Source organism: Oncorhynchus mykiss, chromosome 16 (assembly GCF_057628025.1).
Source record: "Oncorhynchus mykiss isolate SJ-2025 chromosome 16, ASM5762802v1, whole genome shotgun sequence".
NCBI lineage: Eukaryota > Metazoa > Chordata > Actinopteri > Salmoniformes > Salmonidae > Oncorhynchus > Oncorhynchus mykiss.
Genome location: NC_143037.1, coordinates 33617613 through 33639232, shown reverse-complemented (window position 1 = coordinate 33639232; position 21620 = coordinate 33617613). Strand labels below are relative to the sequence as shown.

At 39.3% G+C, this 21620-nt stretch overlaps 2 protein-coding genes across 5 annotated transcripts in view; one reads left to right on the top strand and one right to left on the bottom strand.

Annotated features, from left to right (window-relative positions):
* Window positions 1–6268: 6268 nt before the first annotated feature.
* znf362b (zinc finger protein 362b) lies at window positions 6269–15380 on the bottom strand. Of its 4 annotated transcripts, none has more exons than XM_021565609.3 (9): window positions 14989–15380; window positions 13455–13518; window positions 13016–13262; window positions 12564–12668; window positions 12023–12359; window positions 11530–11754; window positions 11057–11135; window positions 9042–9200; window positions 6269–8724 (listed from the first exon to the last, which is right to left on the bottom strand). In XM_021565609.3, the coding sequence occupies exons 2-9, from the start codon at window positions 13515–13517 to the stop codon at window positions 8608–8610; spliced, it is 1332 nt and encodes a 443-aa protein (XP_021421284.1). In that variant the 5' UTR covers window position 13518; window positions 14989–15380; the 3' UTR covers window positions 6269–8607. The 4 variants fall into 4 exon arrangements, with proteins under 4 accessions (XP_021421284.1, XP_021421285.1, XP_021421286.1 ...); XM_021565610.3 differs by having other exon boundaries at window positions 12023–12338; XM_021565611.3 differs by having other exon boundaries at window positions 13016–13235; window positions 14989–15259.
* A 3864-nt stretch (window positions 15381–19244) lies between these two features.
* LOC110491820 (uncharacterized) overlaps window positions 19245–21620 on the top strand; it is a 30754-nt gene continuing 28378 nt past the window's right edge. The window contains exons 1-2 of the mRNA XM_090202565.1: window positions 19245–19379; window positions 19795–20146. The gene's annotated coding sequence lies outside the window, so the exon portion shown is untranslated. The remainder of the gene's footprint in view (window positions 19380–19794; window positions 20147–21620) is intronic.

Genomic DNA, 21620 nt, shown 5'->3' with positions numbered 1-21620 from the left:
TGGGCCAATTTTCTTGCCCAGAAGTGGCGCGAGAATGCAATTTCCTCATTAGAACACCATCTCTGTCAAAGTAACCCACACGGACTTCATCCAACTCCTCCTCTTGAAGTATCTCAGCAAAAAGAGGAGAGAGGGAAACATCTTTACTTTGTTCCGCAATCAGGTGCTTCGTAGTGACCCTCTCTTCCTCCAGCGGTCCTACAAACTCACTCACCTTTGGGTTTTTCATAGAAGAGGTCAACTCAGGAGGTTTAACGAAATCAGGATTGTTGACATCCTTCTCAACACTAGAGTTGTGCCCTGCGACTTTCTTAGACAGAGCACGTGTAACTGCACACGCTGGGTACACTCTAGGGTACTTTTCTGATAACCCATCAGGTTCCTCTACTCTGGGTTCCTTACAAACCACAGGATTTGGCTAAACTTTCCACCAAGCCAAATTGTTTCCCAAAATGAATGAAACCCCCTTCACCGGTAGAATTAGGCCTCACTCCAATTGAACCAGACATAAGACTGAAGTTCCACATTATACAAAGGAACTTCCATGCAACCCATCTCCATGCCTTGTACCTGCAATCAGTTGCTGAAGTGTCAGCAGTGACCAAATATCTTGTAGCCATTTCAGGGATGTGGCAATCTGCTTAAACAGAGTAAAATATACACCCACCTCCTTTTTGTTAAAAGGTGACACAAGTCGGCTGTTTTGACCAAGATCAAAAACTCTGTTTAGGATGCAGGATGGCATGACTGGATTCGTAGTGCTTCCAGATCGATCTCTTTTAATCTAATGACATGCATACATTTTTCTTGTTCTAGTATGGCTGCACGTTCTCGTTCTTGTTGTTTGGCTGCACACTGATCTTTCCCTTTGATCCAACCACTCCTCACGTTCTATCTCAAATGTTTGTTGCTCCAACTTTGCCTTTAGGTCCAACTCCCTTAGTTGCACGTCTACAGTATTTACTCTACCACCCGTAGGACCCATTTCATCAACCTCCCTCTCCAAAAGGATTTCCTCCTCCACCAAAGCAGCACCAATCAACTCTGACTACTGCTTTTTGATCGCCAGATGCCACCTAGATGTCATATAGCTTTACAATGACAAGCATATTCACCTTTGTACATTTATCTACCATCTCCCATGTAGGTTTTTCCACAAATGTTTCCAACTTCAAGTCCATGGCTTTATTTTATTAGCCGGTGTGTTTATGCAACTTTCAAAATTATTCTACCAATCTTAGAAATTATAACCCCTCAAGGTGGATGTCAGTGACAGAAACTCTACCACGAAAGTGTATTTTGAACACTGGGCACAGCAGAGCTTCAGAGTTGGTGACTACCATACTCAAGGGAAACAAGATGGTAGGGACAAGCCCCCATTTTGTTACGTTTCCCAGCAAGAAAACTAAAACGTATCACTCAAACAGAAAGGGGAACTAACAAAAAGTCACTGACAACAAACAAAACAGGTTGGGGTTCTGAAAAACATTCATGGGGATGTTCACTGAAAGTTGACTAGCAACAACTGGGACCTAAAAGACACCCACTATATTTGCCCACAAACAAAAGAAAAACCCACACCTACTTAAAGGACAAGAAGCAAACCAAAAAGGTGGAGCAAAACTAGATCAGAAAGGATTTCCTTTCTAAAAAATCAAATAGGGAGCACCAACTAAAAGGTGTTAACCCTCCACATCTATTAGGAGCACTGGGCCAGCCACTCTTAAATAGCCCCTAATGAGATGGCAACCAGCACAGGTGTAACACATACTGATTAACGAGGTGATACCAAATCGGTGCACCCTACGTGCTAATGAGCTATACGTGCTAAAGTCCAACCTCAAAACACAAATGGAAAAACCAAAGCTGTAGCGTTAAGATTTCCCTTAACTGGAACTAAGGGGCCATGAAAAACATCCCCAGACCATTCAGGTAGCGTTAGGCATCCGCCAAACCCAGGCATCCACCATACCCAGATTAGTCCATCGGAATGCCAGATGGTAAAGTGTGATTCATCACTCCAGAGAACGCGTTTCCACTGCTCCTGAGTCCAATGGTGGCGAGCTTTACATCATTCTAGCCAACGCTTGGCATTACGCATTGTGATCTTAGGCTTGTGTGAGGCTGCTCGACAATGGAAACCCATTTCATGAAGATCCCGACGAACAGTTCTTGTGCTGACGTTACTTCCAGAGGCAGTTTGAAGCTCAGTTGTGGGTGTTGCAACCCTAGGACAGACAATTTTTGTGTGCTACACGCTTCAGCACTCGGCGGTCCCGTTCTGTGAGCTTGTGTGGCCTACCACTTCGCGGCTAAACCGTTGTTGCTCCTAGACGTTTCCACTTCACAATAACAGCACATAAAAGTTGACCGCAGGGCAAAAAAATTGACGAACTGAGCTCTTCAGTAAGGCCATTTTACTGCCAATGCTTGTCTGTGGACATTGCATGGCTGTGTTCTCGATGTTATACACCTGTCAGCAACAGGTGTAGCTGAAATAACCTAATCCACTATACTTTTGTATACACTGTATAGTGAATGATCACTTGATGAGAGAACCATGTGTGCAGCCTGAGGCAAGATACAGAGCGCAATATTTTTTGCGACATTCTCGAATAATCAACCTATAGTACATCATGCAGTCATATGTGTTTTGATTTCTAAGACATTCTAAGGTTTATCATTCACAACTAAAGTTGCTAAATAACTCTAAATCTAGTGTGTCACTTTTATGCTCAACATAGCCACTACACATGCATGCACACTTGCTCCATAATGGGAAAAACTATGAAATAATATGACATAAAATAATGGCACAGGATTTATAAGCATATCTTGTCTGCTAAATGAGTAAGCCTACAGCCTGTGGCATGGCACAGATAATATACAGTAGGCCAACTGGTATTCTGTTCTTCTGAAATAAATGTTCTTCATATCATGATGTTTTTTAGACGTGCCTAAAATACATAATGGATTTATTGTGATGGTGTTTATTTAATAGATTAGACTTTTTTAAATGTAGATTTTCCAAAGGCATTTTCTACACCTTGTAGAGTCCATGCCCCGACAAATTGAGCCTGTTCTGAGGGCAAAAGGGGCGGTGAAACTCAATATTAGGAGGGTCTTCCTAATATGTGTATGTGTGTTGAAGGCTAAATGAGAAGGAGCAGAATGCTGACTTTCAAATGGCCGTTATTAGCAGTCCTTCAATTTTCACACAAACCACTATAATCTGGATTCTCAAGCTTGTACTCTGGTTGTAGGCTATACTATAACTGTGGTCATATTATGTTCTATACTAAAACAATGTTTTATATGGTGGGCAATGCAGTACTGTGCATCTCTTTTTTATTGTAAGCCTTACAAAAGTTTGTTTTGCTTTGAATGGGAACCACTTGCTTGCCCGAAACAGCGCCCCGCATAGGACAGCGCCCCGCATACAAAAGCATTAAACATTTTCCAAACAAGCAGAGGCGTCACAAAAGTCAGAAATGGCGTTAAAATAAACACTTACCTTTGAAGATCTTCCTCTGTTTGCAATCCCAAGGGTCCCAGCTACATAACAAATGGTCCTTTTGTTTGAAAAAGTCCTTCTTTATATCCCAAAAAAGTAAGTTTAGTTGGCGCACTTGATTCAGTAATCCACCGGTTTCCCTCGTTCAAAATGCATACAAATTAATCTCAAAAGTTAACAATAAACTTCGACCAAACAAGTCAAACAATGTTTCTAAATCAATCCTCAGGTACCCTAATATTTAAATAAACGATCATATTTAAGACGAAAAATAGTATGTTCATTACTGTAGATAAATAACGAAGTGCTCGCTCTTATCCACACGCGCCACAATACTACACAATACTACAGCCACCTAGAAAAACTACAAATTAATTTGTCAAAAAACAAGACTGAAACTCTTTCTAAAGACTGTTGACATCTACTGGAAGCCCTAGGGACTGCAATCTGGGAGGAATTCCATTGATAATCCCATAGACAGCCATTTCAATGAGCTCAACAAAAAAAATTCAGGATGGATTCTCCCCTGGTGTTCGCCTGCCATATCAGTTATGTTATACTCACAGACATTATTTTAACAGGTTTGGAAACTTCAGAGTGTTTTCTATCCAATACTACCAAGTATATGCATATCCTAGCTTCTGGGCCTGAGTAACATGTAGTTTACATTGGGCACCTCATTCATCCAAACTTCCGAATACTGCCTCCTAGCCTGAAGAAGTTAAAGTTTTTAGGTACGGTACCATTAAAAAGAGAGAACTGCTTATTGTTTTATGCCACTTTTGTGGGAGTGACAATATCTTGTAGATGATAGTGACTGCTTTATAGGCTTAGAAAATACCATATTCAGATAACAGACAGCTTTTGATAACTACATTTTTCGTTCGCTACAGATTTAAAGAAATTGGGTGATAAAGACTAGTAGAATCCTTTTAACCACAAAGGGATTACATAATGCTTACTATGTACAATAATATTAATTTGAGACGTGCAATTTATTTGAAAAGTTCAGTGAAATAACCTGTGATTTTTTTTAGGTACTGACGTACAGATAAGAAGAACATGTACAGTTGAAGTCGGAAGTTTACATACACTTAGGTTGGAGTCACTAAAACTTGTTTTTCAACCACTCCCACAAATTTCTTGTAAACAAACTATAGAATTGGCAAGTCGGTTAGGACATCTACTTTGTGCATGACACAACACATTTTTCCAACAATTGTTTACAGACAAATGATTTCACTTATAATTCACTGTATCACAAATCCAGTGGGTCAGAAGTTTACATACACTAAGTTGACTGTGCCTTTAAACAGCTTGGAAAATTCCAGAAAATTAAACACCACGAGACCACTCAGCCATCATACCGCTCAGGAAGGAGACATATTCTGTCTGCTAGAGATGAACGTACTTTGGTGCGAAAAGTGCAAATCAATCCCAGAACAACAGAAAATGACCTTGTGAAGATGCTGGAGGAAACAGGTACAAAAGCATATATATCCACAGTAAAACGAGTCCTATATCGACATAACCTGAAAGGCTGCTCAGCAAGGAAGAAGCAACTGCTGCAAAACTGACATAAAAAAACCCGACTACGGTTTGCAGCTGCACATGGGGACAAAGATCGTACTTTTCGGAGAAATGTCCTCTGGTCTGATGAAACAAACATAGAACTGTTTGACCATAATGACCATTGTTATGTTTGGAGGAGAAAGGGGGACGCTTGCAAGCCGAAGAACACCATCCCAACTGTGAAGCACAGGGGTGGCAGCATCATGTTGTGGGGTGCTTTGCTGCAGAAGGGACTGGTGCACTTCACAAAAATAGAGGGAGGGAGGAAAATTATGTGGATATATTGAAGCAACATTTCAAGACATCAGTTACGAAGTTAAAGCTTGGTCGCAAATGGGTCTTTCAAATGGACAATGACCCCAAACATACTTCCAAAGTTGTGGCAAAATGGCTTAAGGACAACAAAGTCAAGGTATTGGAGTGGCCATCACAAAGCCCTGACCTCAATCCTATAGAACATTTATGGGCAGAACTGAAAAAGCGTGTGCGAGCAAGGAGGCCTACAAACCTGACTCAGTTACACCAGCTCTGTCAGGAGGAATGGACCATAATTCACCCAACTTATTGTGGGAAGCTTGTGGAAGGCTACCCGAAACGTTTGACCCAAATTAAACAATTTAAAGGCAATGCTACCATATACTAATTGAGTGTATATAAACTTCTGACCCACTGGGAATGTGATGAAAGAAATTAAATCTGAAATGAATCATTCTCTCTACTATTATTCTGACATTTCACATTCTTAAAGTAAAGTGGTGATCCTAACTGATCTAAGATAGGGAATTTTTACCAGGATTAAATGTCAACAATTGTGAAAAACTGAGTTTAAATGTACTTGGCTAAGGTGTATGTAAACTTCTGACTTCAACTGTATTTTCATAAATAAAGGTCATTGAATCTTCCCATGTGTATTTGATACTTTTGTTTAGTTTAAACACACCTGGGGTATAATCATAATTGCCCAACAGTAGGAAACGTTTTGTCAACAAAAACAGGGGTTTCTTATTGGACAAATTCAGATTATTCGCTCCCTATTTTAGTGGTTTGCTTCTATTTGGTTTCCTACTAGTGAATACACCCCAGGGCATATCCTGGAACAAAATTATTGATAAATATTGAATGGAGAATACCAAATTGTTTTGTTTTAAATTATTCATCAAAGTTATGCAGTACAATTTAAAGTGTGTTTATAACAGTCTGTTTATTAAACAAGGTAAAGATATTTTATTTTTTAAAACATTGATCTTCTTAGTTTTACTTCTGTCTTGTGTGTGCATATTAAGTTGTTTAGAAACTTTATATGAAATCACAAAGAAGAAAAGAAGAAAAGGTGTAATACATCTGCACTATCTTTTCATAGAGAATATAGGTTAACAGTTAATTCATATACAGATTACAGTTTGGATATTCCACCCGGAAAAATAACAAAACGTTTACAAGACCAAATACTGAAGAACACAATACTGAATATGGAAATAAAATGGTAGTTCAATGATAAAATTGTTAAGGCTTATACGTAAATAACTGATATAAAACATGAATATTTATAAAAAGTATCAATATTCAGAAATACAAATCATTACAATAAGTTCATACATAAACATACCTGTACAAAACCGTTATGAAACGGTACATTGACCAATTTTTTTCTCGGAAGAGAGTAAATTGAAGTGGCAGAGTCTGTTGGCATAAATGTTTATTTCCAGGCCAGTGGCTTGTATTGTATTTTTTTTTAAACATACTATGAATGTATTTAACAATATTCTCAGTTCCATCTCAAATAAACATCTAGCCTTAGCACCTTGTCCTAAGTAACCTGAAGAATACAGGCTACTAGTACCATCCAGAGCAACCAGAAGGTAAAATTACAGTAAAAATACAACAATACTGTGTGCATACCATGATGAAAGAAACACTTGCAGTAACACTACCATCATATGAAGTTATATGGTTTGAACAAACTCATACTGACTGCACGTTAAAATGTAAACCTGTTGAGAATTAGTTTCACAAATCAAGATAAAACAATCCTGAATGTAGTGGAATTAGGGTTAATATTGGCTAACTATTTGGTCCAACCATGTACTTTCAAATATCATTGTCATGTTTAAACTATGTAATTTACTTTTTTTTCAAAAAAGCAGCACAGGCCTCTGTAACCAGGCTGGGAAATAGCTTTAACTTGACTTGGTGATATGATTGCGAAGTGTAATGTGACACCAGTGAGAGTATAACAAAGTAGAAGTCAATAAAAATACAAAATATTTCACCTCCAATAAATGTATGTTTGCTATATATTTCTCTAAATATATTCAGAATAGAAATGTAGTTACTCTAGTAACATAGACCTAACCACATTACCAACTTGTCAACATAAGCGGCTGTGACTTAGAACTATCATGACAGAAAGCATTTACTCTCCTTTTCTATCACCTTTGCTAACAACAGCTTGTGTTATGTTATGATGACCATCAGAAGTTACTTGACAAAAGCTGACATGACTGTTCATAACATTTGTAATGTTCATCTTGATAGCTTTGTGTAGGCCTATTGAGGGCAGTGCCAAGTAAAGCCATAAAGCTGACGCACTAGCTAATGTTAGCTTGTTTTCCCAATGAATCTTGACTAGCCTCACGTAGGTGCAAAGCCACCAACTCACATATGTAATACCTGGCCACAAGGAAAACGGCTGAAAAGTTCTGTTGATTTGAACAGTTCAGTTGATTTAATTAGTGTCTGATCATATAACCCATATGATCTTGATTATATTAACCATAACAATGTAACTGATCTTGACAAAACAGTAAACATTCATTATTTTGTTTTTACATTTTGGTGCACTGTTTCACCATTCCTCCACGAGAAACAACCTGACAATCGAATTGTCTACATAGTTCCAATTGCTTTTCTCTAAAATGCTGCTTTTGAAGTCTGACCCTGTAAACTTTGCTTGAACAAAAAAATTCACCAAAAAACATCAGACTTTTGATTAGACACAGTCAATACTCTTAGCTGCCTCAAGTAATCTTTTTGCATTTCCATCGGAAAAGATAGAAAAACATTTGGATCCAAAACCACAAGGCCTGAGAGCGCTTTAAAATGATCTTTGGATGTCGCCAGAACACACCCAGAAAATATGAATCCATTTAGTTTAGGTATAAGGGAAAATATTGAAAAAAAATATAATAAATGTAATGGAATAATTTTTTTGTAACATTAAAATCTTAAGGGCCAATGCATAAGACCGTTTGCATAAAGCCTTTGTAAGTGCTCAGTTGTATTCAACACGAGACATTATCCAACATTTGTTCCCATTGACATAAACCTTTGCAAAGAAGGTGCTATGCTCGTTTTTATTTTAACCAACCCAATCTGTGTAAAAATGGAACAAGGGTTTGTAAATTAATGTCAGGTGTCATGTGATGCATATGTAGGCCTTGGGTTGATGGACTTATGTGCAGGGCCCCTAAACGTCAGCCTTCCATAGAAAAAGAATACAACAACATACAGTAATGCTGAATTCAGATGAGAGAGATGCGTATTGGGATACTGGGGGATTCAGTCCTCTGGGGGGACTGGTGGCTCACTAGGTGCTCCACTACCGTGTGTTTGGACATGTGCTTCATAAGGTAGGTCTCCTGCAAAAACAGAAAATGGACGACTCAAAACTAGTTTGTATCCCCGACACAAAAGCATGTTGGCAACCCTGGTTCCAAAATGCAGTTATGACTCGTGCATGCACATTTTGTAAAAGTCAGGAAGCAATTAATATTCACAATATTATTTTACCACTGTAGATTATTTCTACATGTGGTGAGCTTAAATCGTGCTTAGTTATCATAATGTCCGGGCAAATGTTTACCGACACTATAATTGACCAGGACCATAGCAATGCCTTGTATTTGCTGACACTACTACAAACACCTAATACTGAACAGTGGGTTAGAATACTCACTGAGGTGTATGCCCGGCCACACATGTTGCAGCAGTACGCCTTAGCATTTTTGATGGCGTGCGCTGACAGGTGGATCTGTAACGATGCTGAATCTGAGTAGGCACGGTAGCAGTTGGGACATTTGTACGGCTTGTCTTTGTTGTGCTGCCTCTGGTGGGACTACATAGCGCGAGAGAGTGGGGCAGGGAGAGAGAGAGAGAAGAGGTAAGAGCAACCTAGTCACTCATTGCAGGATAACTATCATTCAGAGCATTCCAGTAAAGTTGTTATGGTATGGTTGAGTAGACTGTTGCTTGACATTTTCAGCAATGATATCCAATTTAGGTCTATTGTTATACATTTTTCCTTGTCATTTTTGAATAATACGGCTTAAAAATGCCTATATTCATATTCATCTCTCATGGAATCTTATTATTTTAATTTGGCAGTATACCATTGCTATTTAGGACTACTTTCAGGTTGAATTGTTACATGTACCACCTTTAACATTACGAAGTGGTTGTGGATCCCAACTTCTCTGGACCCCTCTTCCCGACAGCTAAAGGTCCCGGAGATTATGCACACATGTGCGGATTCTCTGCTCTACTCGATGAGAACAAGCTACTCTGATGAATGGTGCTTGTTTAATAAAGTTAGATCAAAGCTGAATCAATCATTATAAACTGGTTGGATCCTGGATGCTGATTGCACGAGCAGCGTTTCCTTGCAGTGCTGTATTGGCCGTCACAGACACAGCTATGCCTGCTAAAAGTCCCATCTGAAAAGTATGACTATGCCTCCATAAGAATATCATGTGAATGCTGCTGTCCGAATCATCTCAACTCAAACATTATTTCCCCTTGCTTCCAGCCTAGCATTTAGTTTGGTACAGTTAATATAACCCTCGCTGTCTGCCTGTCCGACCTCTGAGTGAACGGTGCCCATGCGACAAGAGACAACTTTTTCTGAGCCAGTCAAATTCACTCATCAACGTCATTATCATGGACATCCAAGTAAATGCCAATAGGAAAAAAAGCTATAACAAAGACAAATGCAGCTAGTGTACTGTAATTTCAGGTTCACTGAGTTAGCTAAAATTGGCTAGCTAGCAAGTGACAAGAACGTTATGTATCCTGCCTGCATGGCAACCATTTTGTTTAGAACGGATGACCAGTTCTTCTGCATAGGCATAGCAAATATGAAAAAAAATAACGAATGTAGCAACATGCCCAAAATATCCAAACTTTTGTCCGGACTATATCTTCTGGTGAAAGAATGAAATTGTATGAATTAATTCAAAATATGTAATACATTGCTATTTAATATGTTGGTAACAGTTTTATAAAAGCAAATAAGGTACTTGAGGCAGTGCTGTATCGCGTCGGGCTAACCAAATGATACAGCACTGCCTCTTGTGCCTTATTGCTTAATAACATAACCAAATATAATAGCATAGTATAATGTTACTGTAAGCCAAGAAACACCACCTAATTTCTATTTTTAAGGATGATTGTGCTAATGGTCGCATTTTTTTCATGTGGCCCAAACTCAACAGTGTGCGCCACTATGCAAAATATGTGCTTTGATTGAAACTAAACACAGCTAGGCTATGCTACAGTTTGTTAACACACTCTGTTCTAAAATTCCCTCACTGTACATTATTCAAAACAGCCTTGTAGGCTACTATAACACTATATAACTCAAGAAGATCTAAATGCATATCCCCATGAGATCAAATGGTTGGTATGCAGATGCTGCATGGACATTTCAGTGGTAAAACAGGATTTATCATTCACGATTGACAATGAGAAATTGAAGGGAGGGTAACCACAAAAATGTGTGCATCAAGTAGAGGTTTAGAAACACGTGCAGAAAGTGATTTGGATCTTCAAGCTCTGGGCGAAAGGGATCCAGGGGGGCAGGACGGAGTGGTTACCAACGGATCCGCAGCCTCGGCTGGGTCGGGACATTCAAGACTGGGAGAAGGACTGTAAAAGATTAGTAAATAATCCTGTTATGATGTAGCTACTACTGACCTGGAGGTTAGAGAGCTGGGTAAAGGCCTTTTCACATCCAGGGGCCGCGCATTTATAGGGTCTGTCACCAGTATGGATTCTAAGACACATGCGGATGATGATAGATGCATGTTAGAGAGAGAATGAACTGAAATATTGTGGTTTATTGAGCAAGTACAGCAGAAAATATAATGTAATTACAAAATAACATGTAAAAGAATATGGTGTAAACATACTATATATTATGACAGTTGTAAAATAATGGATACATACACTGAATCATACATTCCACAGTACTACCCAATGTCAGTGTTACTGATGGAAAGCTACTGTACATTCCAGCAATACATCAATGGAATGCTCCGGTTTAAAATATATTTTTAATGTTGTCAATGTCATTGTGAAGAGACAGACATTTTCATATGGTGTGGATTGTGGTGGACAACTTTTTTCTCTCCATCGCTTTCTATTCCATGAAGGTGAACTCAACTGACCTGGTGTGCTGCTGCAGGTGCGAGAGTTGGCGGAAGGAGTTCTCGCAGTAGGAGCAGTGGTAGGGCTTGATTCCCAGGTGGATGCGGAGGTGCTGGGCCAGGTAGGATGCGTTGGCAAAGGACTTGGAGCAGTGGGGACACTTGTGGGGCTTGGCCTCCGTGTGGGACTTGGAGTGGATCTGCATCTCTGACTTTGACATGAAGGTGAGCGGACACACTTTGCATCTGGATACAAGAAAATGGGACTGAGTCAAATCTTATGTTACGGATGAAGGTTCTGTTACGAATGATACTGCAACACCCAATAAGGTGTCATGACTGAATGCCTTACTGTACTGTATGTAACCCCTTAAAGTAAAGTGTTACTGATATGTGCATATAACTTAACTACATATCTCAAGTAGGTCAAAAAACATTGAAAATGGGTGATTTATTTAAGAGATAAGACTAAACTAAGCGAAACTAAAACTTTTTGTTGTTAAAGTAACCATACCTGTAGGTTTTGCCCTCTTTGGCAGGGAAGGTGATACAGCCCTGGTCGGCGCCAGAGGCCATGATGGGGTAGGGCACGACCAGCAGAGGCCCTCCACTCTCCGCTTTGATCTTCTTCCGCCCACGGGGAGTCTTGGGTGGTGGGCCGAGGAGTCCAGCCAGGCCCCCGCTCTTCATCTGTTCCATGCCAGGGCCGCTGGCCAGCCCAGAGATGATGTTGACCGATGGGGTCCCTCCCAGTCGGTTCTGGCTGCTGGAGGTGGGGGTGAGGGCTTCTGAAGTGCTGTGGCTGTCCGGCCGGGACATAGGGGCCAAACCTGTGTATGGGCACATGAAGACTTACAAATGATAAGCCATGCAAAAAGTTAGCGATTTAGCTTGCTGAGAGACTGAGCTTTTATGCAAACTAATAAGGGACCGTGTTACACTGAAATGTATTTGGCTCTTGTCTGGTCCCTTGGCGTGTAGTACATGGCTGTTGAATGTTTTCATTGATGGTTGTACATATATGTTTCCCATGAGAAAGGGGGTGTGGTTATTACCTGACCGATGGTTGACTCTAGAGGGCTGCTCAACGATCTGTCGCATGTGCCACTCATCCCACAGTCCTTTAACCTTCACTGCTGACTTGTCATCCATATTCACTTCTGCATCAGAGATTGAAGGCAATACAATTAACTGATCTAACTGAGGGACAAATGAGAAAATCACTTTATAAATAGCACCAATTTCTACTCAGCATCCATCCTGAAATCTTACAATGCTCAATAATAAAATGGGAATTATTTAAAACTGGACTGGTAGGCATCCACCATATGACTTTCATCTATGCGTTCTCAAATTAAGGCAGAGGAGTTGCGGAGGCAAAACCCCTTAGGACTATTGAGATGCACCATTGAACAGGTCTCAAGCATCACCAGAGCCAAGTGGTGTCTCCAGTGTGCACCTATGTTGTGAGCAGACAGCAGACTGCAAACACTGTTACAGTACCGACCTGGTACAGAGCTGGAGGCTGTGCGGGCGTGCAGGGCGATGTCGGGCTGCTGGACCGAGCCCTGGGGGTGATGCTGGCCCTGCTGGGACTTGGGCATGAGCATGCTGTGCTGCCCCCCATCCAAGGGGGAGGAGGCCACCAGCAGGGTTTGCTGGGAGGGGGCTGAATTGGTCGGCAGGTGCAGGGGTCGGATCTTCTCAGCCATCAGCTGCTCCTTGATCTTGTTGATGAGCACCAGGTTATCCAGCTGAAAGGGTTAAACGGTCATGCTCAACCGAAAACAGCTCCAGTTTATCAACCATCAAGCTAAAGATGATCCCATTATAGTCCTACTTTTGTTGCTGGGTTAATACCTATATGGACATTCTTAGATTAAAAATAATGAGATGCATAATATCAGCCTAGATGGAAGAACAGAAAAAAAGGAAGATGTCCTTACCTGGCTAGGCATGGAAGGAGGCGGAGGCCAGAAGTAGGGGTTGTTGAATCGAGGCTCAGCCATCCTGAGACAGAAACACACATTTTACTGCAGTATTCTATACATTTCAAATACAAATATACAAAGCATTTTTGACAGATGTTATTAAAACTACTTAGATTAAAACAGTGTCAGTTTATATGTCCATATACTTTTTAATTCCGGTGACTCTTTGTTTTTGAGAATACCTCATATTTTCTGAAGTATGGATACCTACCTGAACATTAAGATACATTGTTTCTTAAAATCAGAGTAAAGTTACAGTAGTAGAATGAAAAAAGTACAATCATGTTAATAGGATGCATACTCAGGTCCACCTCCCAAGACCAACATAGCAGTATTTTACTATATGGCTTATGAAATTGTATTTTTGTGACTGTGTGAATTTGGTTATTGTGTGTATTTTATAACTAAAGTTGTTACATTATTTCTGTTACATAAAAGTAATACTTCTACAAAATATGACATGCCAATAATAAAGTATTAATATAATGCTTTTATTGTGGTATTTAGATAATAAACAGAACAATTCACACACAGTCCCAATAATACGTTTTCATAATTATGGGTAGCATTTTTGTATAAAAACCTATTATGTTCAGTTCAAACTACACAGTGAAATAAAGGCCTACCATTCAAGACATGATAAGAATGCAGTCAAAAATGAAAACTTTCACTGTTCACACCTGTCAGTCATTTTCGATTTGCCTACTCTCAATATTCTTTATCCCAGTCCTAAATGTTTATTTAACTGTGCCTAAAGATGGCTGAGCACACATTTTTGGGCAGAAATCTTACCAAAATTAATTTCCAGTAAAATATGAGTTACGTAGGGTAATTTTGGCAACTTTTCCCTCATAACATGTTTGCTTTGGTAGTCCAGACTTTTGTTAGGCTAACACGTGTGCCCTTCGACCTTTCTGGAATTCAGTGACATAATTTGGCGATGCGACCATCCGATACAATACCACTCAGACAGTTTTATTTAAAGAAAATTCCAGACAAAAGAGAAACAAAAATGGCAGCCCGACTCATTTTTATAAGGCGAGACGCCATATTTTGCAGATCCCAATATTAGGAGCATCTTCTTTTGCTCCTAAAAGGAGACCGCCTGACACAAAGGTGTGTTTATGTCAAAAACATTAATGTTTGTTTACGACAAATTGCAGGTTAGAATAGCCCGGCCTCTCCACCTCTTAAAAACGGACACTTCCTACAACAACCATGCCCTGCAAAATAACACGGAAATAGGTAAAATGCCCGAGCATTGCCCTAAACATTTTAATAAATCAACATCATCTATGCGTAAAGGTCACAACCGCACGCTGACAGATATTTTAAAATACATTATCCCAATCTTAACAAAAATGCGTTTTTGACGAACTTTTTGACGAACCGAGGGGCAATGCATACATATCTGCACAATGCATACATTTGCAGGTTATCGACTTTCAGAAATACATTTACAAATAACATAAAATAATTGCAGACAGACCTGATGTCCCGATTGCAGATTTTGTCTTGCTTTATAAAATGTTGATGTTCTTTCTGCCTGCCTCCAATTGGTTCAGCGCTTCCGGGTCGCTTTGTTCACTTCTGGGTGCCGCTACACCGTAGCTGCTGCAAACTGACTGAAGGCTGGTTATTTTTAATCTGAATCCATCAAAAACAATAGTTTTTAGCGTGGCTATAATGCTAAACAACAACTCACAAACATTGATCATGTCCAGGAGTCCAAACGCGCCTGTGTCACTTGCGACATTACTAAAAGAGACAGTGATCAGTGACAATTTGATCATTAATACCTCTTAAAATTTATATAAATGACATTCCGATTCAACTGACGATAGTGAACAAGTTACACCCCTTGTTCTTGCAATTCGGTATGGTGTAACTTGTTTTTGGAGTTCAAATGTAGCTGAAACATTGCTCTACGGCAATTACTGTAGTATTTTATGACTTTTCAATTAATTTAATTTAATTATATGTAAAAAATAAAATATTTTCTTTAAACTTCAGTAGCTTCTACCCCTAAGCATTTTCATGAATAAAAACAACTGTTATTAGATCAGGGACCTTTCTACGGCAATTACCTTGACTTTGGCTATTTTAAATGAAATATTTATCATTATATGTAAAAAGAAAACACTTGCATAAAACTTCAATAGGTTCCACCCCATATGACTTACATGAATACAACCAACTATATTATTGGTTCAGGGACTGTCTGTACACTCTACGGCAATTGCTTTTCTGTTTTTACTTTGGCTATTTTCAATACATTTAATTTACTTCAAAAATACTTTCTTAACTTTAATAGCTTCAACCCCAGATGAATTTCATGAATACAACCAACTGCTATTGGTTTAGGGACCTTGTCTGTACAATCTATTGCAATTACTTTTGTATTTTTTTACTTTGGCAATTGAAATGAAATTTGTCTCATTATATGCCAAATAATACTTAACTTTAATAGCTTCTACCCCATATCACTTAAATTAAAAACACTTCCTTCAAACATCAATAGCTTTCACCCCATATGACTATCTGTTATTGGTTCCTCGTCTGTCCAATCCACAGCAATTACTTTTGTACTTTTTGACTTTGCTATTTTTTTATGAATTTACATGAAAAATACTTCCATACAACTTAGCTTCAACCCAATATGACTTGCAAATGAATACAACTGTTATTGGTTGAGGGACCTCTTCCCTCCAATCCACTGCAATTACTTTTGGGGCTTTTTGACCATGTCAATTTTTTATTAGTGTTAATTTTATGTACATGACAAGTACTTCCTTAACTTCAATTATTTTCCCCCTATATGACTTGTATGAATGAGTCCAGCTTTCGCTCCACTGGCCGTTTCAGAGCAGCGTGTCACCATTTGGCTATCTAAAGAGGGTCATAGTTACTTCTGGCCGCAGTTTATTGAAAAATGTCAATATAGCTTCTCAAACACATTACATATTGCTCTCAAATCAATTTGACATTGTTCAGCGACCCTGAACCAATAACAGTTGTTAGTATTCATGAAAGTCACGTGGGGTGAAAGCTATTGACACTTTAAGGAAGTGTTTTTAATTTAAAGTCCGTCCAATATCATAGAAAATATCAAAATAGAAAAAATACAAAAGTATTTGCCGTAGATTGTACAAACAAAGTACCTGAACTAGTAACAGTTGGTTTTATTCATAAAAGTCCTTAGGGGTGGAAGCTGTTCAAGTTTTAAATAAGTATTTTTTTTACATATAATTCAATTATATCCATAGGATATAGCCAAAGTCCAAAAATATAAAAGTAATTTTCTTTCATTGTATTGATGGTCCCTGAACCAATAACAGTTCGTTGAATTCATGCAAGTAACATGCGGTGGAAGCTATTGAAGTTTTAAACAAGTATTATTTTTTACATAATGATATGACATTTATTTTAAACAGCCAATGTCTAAGAATAAACAAGTTATTGCCAGAGATTGTACAGACGAGGTCCCTGAAGCAATAACAGTTGGTTGTATTCATTCAAGTGAAATGGGATTGAAGCTATTGAGGTTTTTAGAAAGTTTTTTTTTTTTATTACAAAATTGAATTAATTGAAAACAGCCAAAGTTTAAAAAAAAAATATATATATATAAAATAAAATAAAATACTAATTGCCATGGATTGGAGAGGTCCCTGGACGTATTACAGTTGGTTTGAGATTTCAATGTCATGTGGTTACAATTTAAGTTTTTCCAATAACAATACGTTTCAATTTCCCTTTTAAGATGGTCCCTTAGCTTAGACTACAGGGAGAATCAGCCATAGAAATGAACATAAAATACTTTTTTGAAAACGGAACAGAACAGCAAAAACAGTGGGTGTAACTTGTTCTACATTGTCAGCTGGTTTAATATATGACATTTATATCCCCTTGACATGTTCCGTTGAAGAGGTATTGACTAGCAAAGTCCAAATCTTTAATATAAAGCCAACTACACCGCACTAAAAAAGTGAGCATCATTTTGAGAATGTGTCAAGCTTTTTTTTTGATACATACATTAATGACTTCTTGAGCTTATCAAAACTGTTTACACTGCCACTTGACTTTTTCCATATAATCTGTTCCACTAGTAACTATAGCCTAGTGACTATTGTCTATTGTTTATTATAGAATTGTTTGATCATTAAAATGTTGGATAGCATACAGTCCAAGGACAGTGAAGATGGCCTTCCTGGGGATACTAGAGTAATGAAATTATTTAGCCTAGTATTGCACACAGTATCCCTGTAATATGCAAGTTTATCAGTGGAGAATTGACTCCTGAATCGTGACTGTCTTGACACACAGGCTGGGACACCAAGCAATGGGAGTTGCACTATCACTGTTTTCTACGCTGGTGTCAGAAGTGAGTGAACTAGGAAACGGTGACAGGGCAACTCCACTTGCAGGTCTTGCACCTGGGTCTCCTAACCTGTAGGCACACTCACTAACCATTGCTCAAATAGGGTTATCCCAGTTGGGAGAGATTGTATGCTTCACTATCAAATCAAATTGTATTTGTCACATGTGCCAAATACAACAGACCTTACTGTGAAATGCTTACTTACAGGTGCTTAACCAACAATGCAGTTCAATAAATTAAAGTGTATATATATATATTTTTTTAAAGGCCGTAATGTGTACAAGTTTTGGGGCGGCAGTGTAGCGTATAATAGCGTTGGGCAGTAACCAAAAGGTTGCTGGATTGAATCACTGAGCTGACAAGGTAAACATCTGTCACTCTGGCCCTGAGCAAGGCAGTTTTTAAAAAATATATATATTTTTTAATTTCACCTTTATTTAACCAGGTAGGCTAGTTGAGAACAAGTTCTCATTTACAACTGCGACCTGGCCAAGATAAAGCATAGCAGTAGCAGTGTGAACAGACAACAACACAGAGTTACACATGGAGTAAACAATAATCAAGTCAATAACACAGTAGAAAAAAAAGAGTCTATATACATTGTGTGCAAAAGGCATGAGGAGGTAGGCGGATAATTACAATTTAGCTGATTAACACTGGAGTGATAAATGATCAGATGGTCATGTGCAGGTAGAGATACTGGTGTGCAAAAGAGCAGAAAAGTAAATAAATAAAAACAGTATGGGGATGAGGTAGGTAAATTGGGTGGGCTATTTACCGATGGACTATGTACAGCTGCAGCGATCGGTTAGCTACTCAGATAGCAGATGTTTAAAGTTGGTGAGGGAGATAAAAGTTAACCCACTGTTCCCCGGGTGCCGAAGACGTGGATATCTATTAAGGCAGCCCTCCACACATCTCTGATTCAGCGGAAGACACATTTCAGTTGAATGCATTCAGTTGTACAACTGACTAGTATCCCCCTTCATCTTTCTCCGATGGCGTCATGTGCACCGTCCCGCTCTGACACCAGTGTAGCAAATCATGACAGTGCAACTCCCTCTTTCAGGTCTTGGACCTGGGTTTCCCACTTGGCCTAACTTGGCAACAAGTCTACCTAGGCAAGGGTCATTCCATTCATACAAATTAAGTTACAGTGTTACAGCAGATTATTGTGGATAACTATCTTTTTTTTGTATTTTTCGAATGTACAGTAAATGGCAGCTTTACAAAATTAAGTAGAACTGCTTGCTTACGTATTGTGCTGCCATCCTGTTAGAAGGTAACAGATTATTTTATTACAATGGTTCAATTGGATTTTCATTGTGTCCAATGGTGTTATTTGCCCCCTAGTGGATGTTTCTGGTACTTAGAAAGACTACGCAAACAGGAAGTAGAGAATTTGTTCTGCACGCATAGAAGCAGCTACAAACAACGCTACGGTGCAGGTCTTTCAATGTAGTTATTTCTTGTCACGCTTCAGACTTGGAAAATATTTGTTTGTAAGTTCAATTCAAGCATTTAGCTAATGATTATAATCTTGTTATTGATAGAGTTGCTTACGTATCAATGTTGGTTGCATTTACTCACAAATTGCAATGCCTTTCATGTATGTCGTTAGCTGTATTACTTTGCTCGTGCGGCATGCAAACGAATTGTAAAATATACAATACTGTTGTTTTGTTACTGTTCCTAGTGTAATATGCTTTGTTATTCTACATAAATGGTTGTATACTATTAGAGTAATGAAAGGAGCCAATTACCATATGAGTAACAATTAGCTATATGGTTTGGCATCATGCCAGATGCATGGTACCTTAGCGCGTGCTTTGTATTTATGCAACTTCAAATGTATAATGTACAGCTACTGTCGGTGTGAATTGAATACTAAAGTATATTCTTTTCTGTATTTTGCAGTTTCACAACATAAACGTTTTCAATATATTCATTCAAGAAAAGTCACGCCTTGGGAGTTTTATTGAAGACTTAGTTGTTCGCTATCTGTCTAGTTTTGCATGGGAACGCAACTCAAGGGCAGAATAGTGAAAAAACATCATCACAGCGGGCTCAATAACTGCACATGGTGGTTATGTTTCTACGTTCATCAGCCAACAAAGCCTCTTATCCTAGGGAAGACCAGCAGTCTACGATGCAACAACCAGAGTCAGGTGTTCAACAGAGAGAGATGGAAGAGCCTCTTCAGCACATTGGGACCAAGTCTCAATCTACAAGATCAAGGTCATCAAAACAGTCAAGCAGATCCTCAACGGTGAGTTTTGCAGCCGTCAAAGCACGCGCCAAGGCGGACGCAGCACGCGCACAAGTCTCTTATGCTGAGAAGGAAGCTTCGGTGATGAAACAAAAGGCAGAAATAGAGGCCAGCTTGATGAAACAAAAGGCAGAAATAGAGGCCAGCTTGTTGAAGCAAAAATCTGACCTCGAGGCAAGTTTATATGTTCTCCAAGTTGAGAGAGCAGCTGCTGCTGCGTTGGCTGAAGCTGCAGCCTTTGAAGAAGCTGTAGAATCAGAACGCAGAGAGCTTCGCAAAGAACTAGACACAGGGACACAGCCCTTAAGTCCAGTCCAACTTACATGTGAGTATGTGCAACAACATGCTAGGCCCTACTTTGCTGAACTTCCATTTGAAGTGCAGAAACAAGAGCTTAGTGTTGACCCAGCTACATGCCATAATCCAGAAAGTAGCAAACAACGGAGCATAAGCAGAGACTCTCCGTTCAAAAGAAAGGAACAGCAGCATGGTGGAAATGGAAAACAAGCCCACTTCCAGTCACACACACAAAACTTCCCTGAGTCACAAGTGGCACCAGACCTCATCAAGTACCTCCTACGCCGTGAGATGGTGAGTTCCGGACTCCTGAAGTTTGATGATCGTCCTGAAAATGATTGGGCATGGAAAGCATCCTTTCTCAATGCGACCAGAGACTTGAATTTATCAGCCGGGGAAGAGTTAGATCTAATTACCAAGTGGCTAGGGGCAGAGTCATCTGAGCAAGCAAACAGAATTAGATCTGTCCATATTTTCAACGCAACAGCAGGACTTAACATGGTCTGGCAACGACTAGAAAAGTGCTATGGTACACCCGAAGTGATCGAGAATGCACTGTTGAAGAAAATTGATGATTTTCCAAAACTGACTAACAAAGACAATCACAAACTAAGAGAACTAGGTGACATTCTTCTTGAACTGGAGTGTGCTAAAGTAGAAGGGTACCTTCCAGGCCTCGCTTATCTGGACACATCTCGGGGGGTAAACCCTATTGTAGAGAAACTTCCATTCAGTTTACAAGAAAAATGGATAGCACAGGGATCCAAATATAAGGAGGACTATCGGGTAGCATTCCCACCATTCTCGTTCTTCTCGAGATTCATCAGGAACCAGGCGAAAATTAGAAATGACCCCAGCTTCACCCTCTACACCTCAACTAACCAGGTGTCCATGAAAAGTGAGAAACCTGCCAGGTACAGCAGCAAGACACCTGTGACTGTATATAAGACAGATGTGTCATCTGAGGCCTCAGACCACCAAACCAAACCCAGTAAGACAAAGGTTGAAAACCCTGACCATCACTGTCCAATACATAACAAGCCTCATCCTCTTAAAAAGTGTTGTGGGTTTAGATGCAAAACTCTAGATGAGCGCAAATCATATCTCAAAGACAATGGCATTTGTTTCCGATGTTGTGGGTCAACTCAACACAGAGCTAAAGACTGTAAGGTTTCAA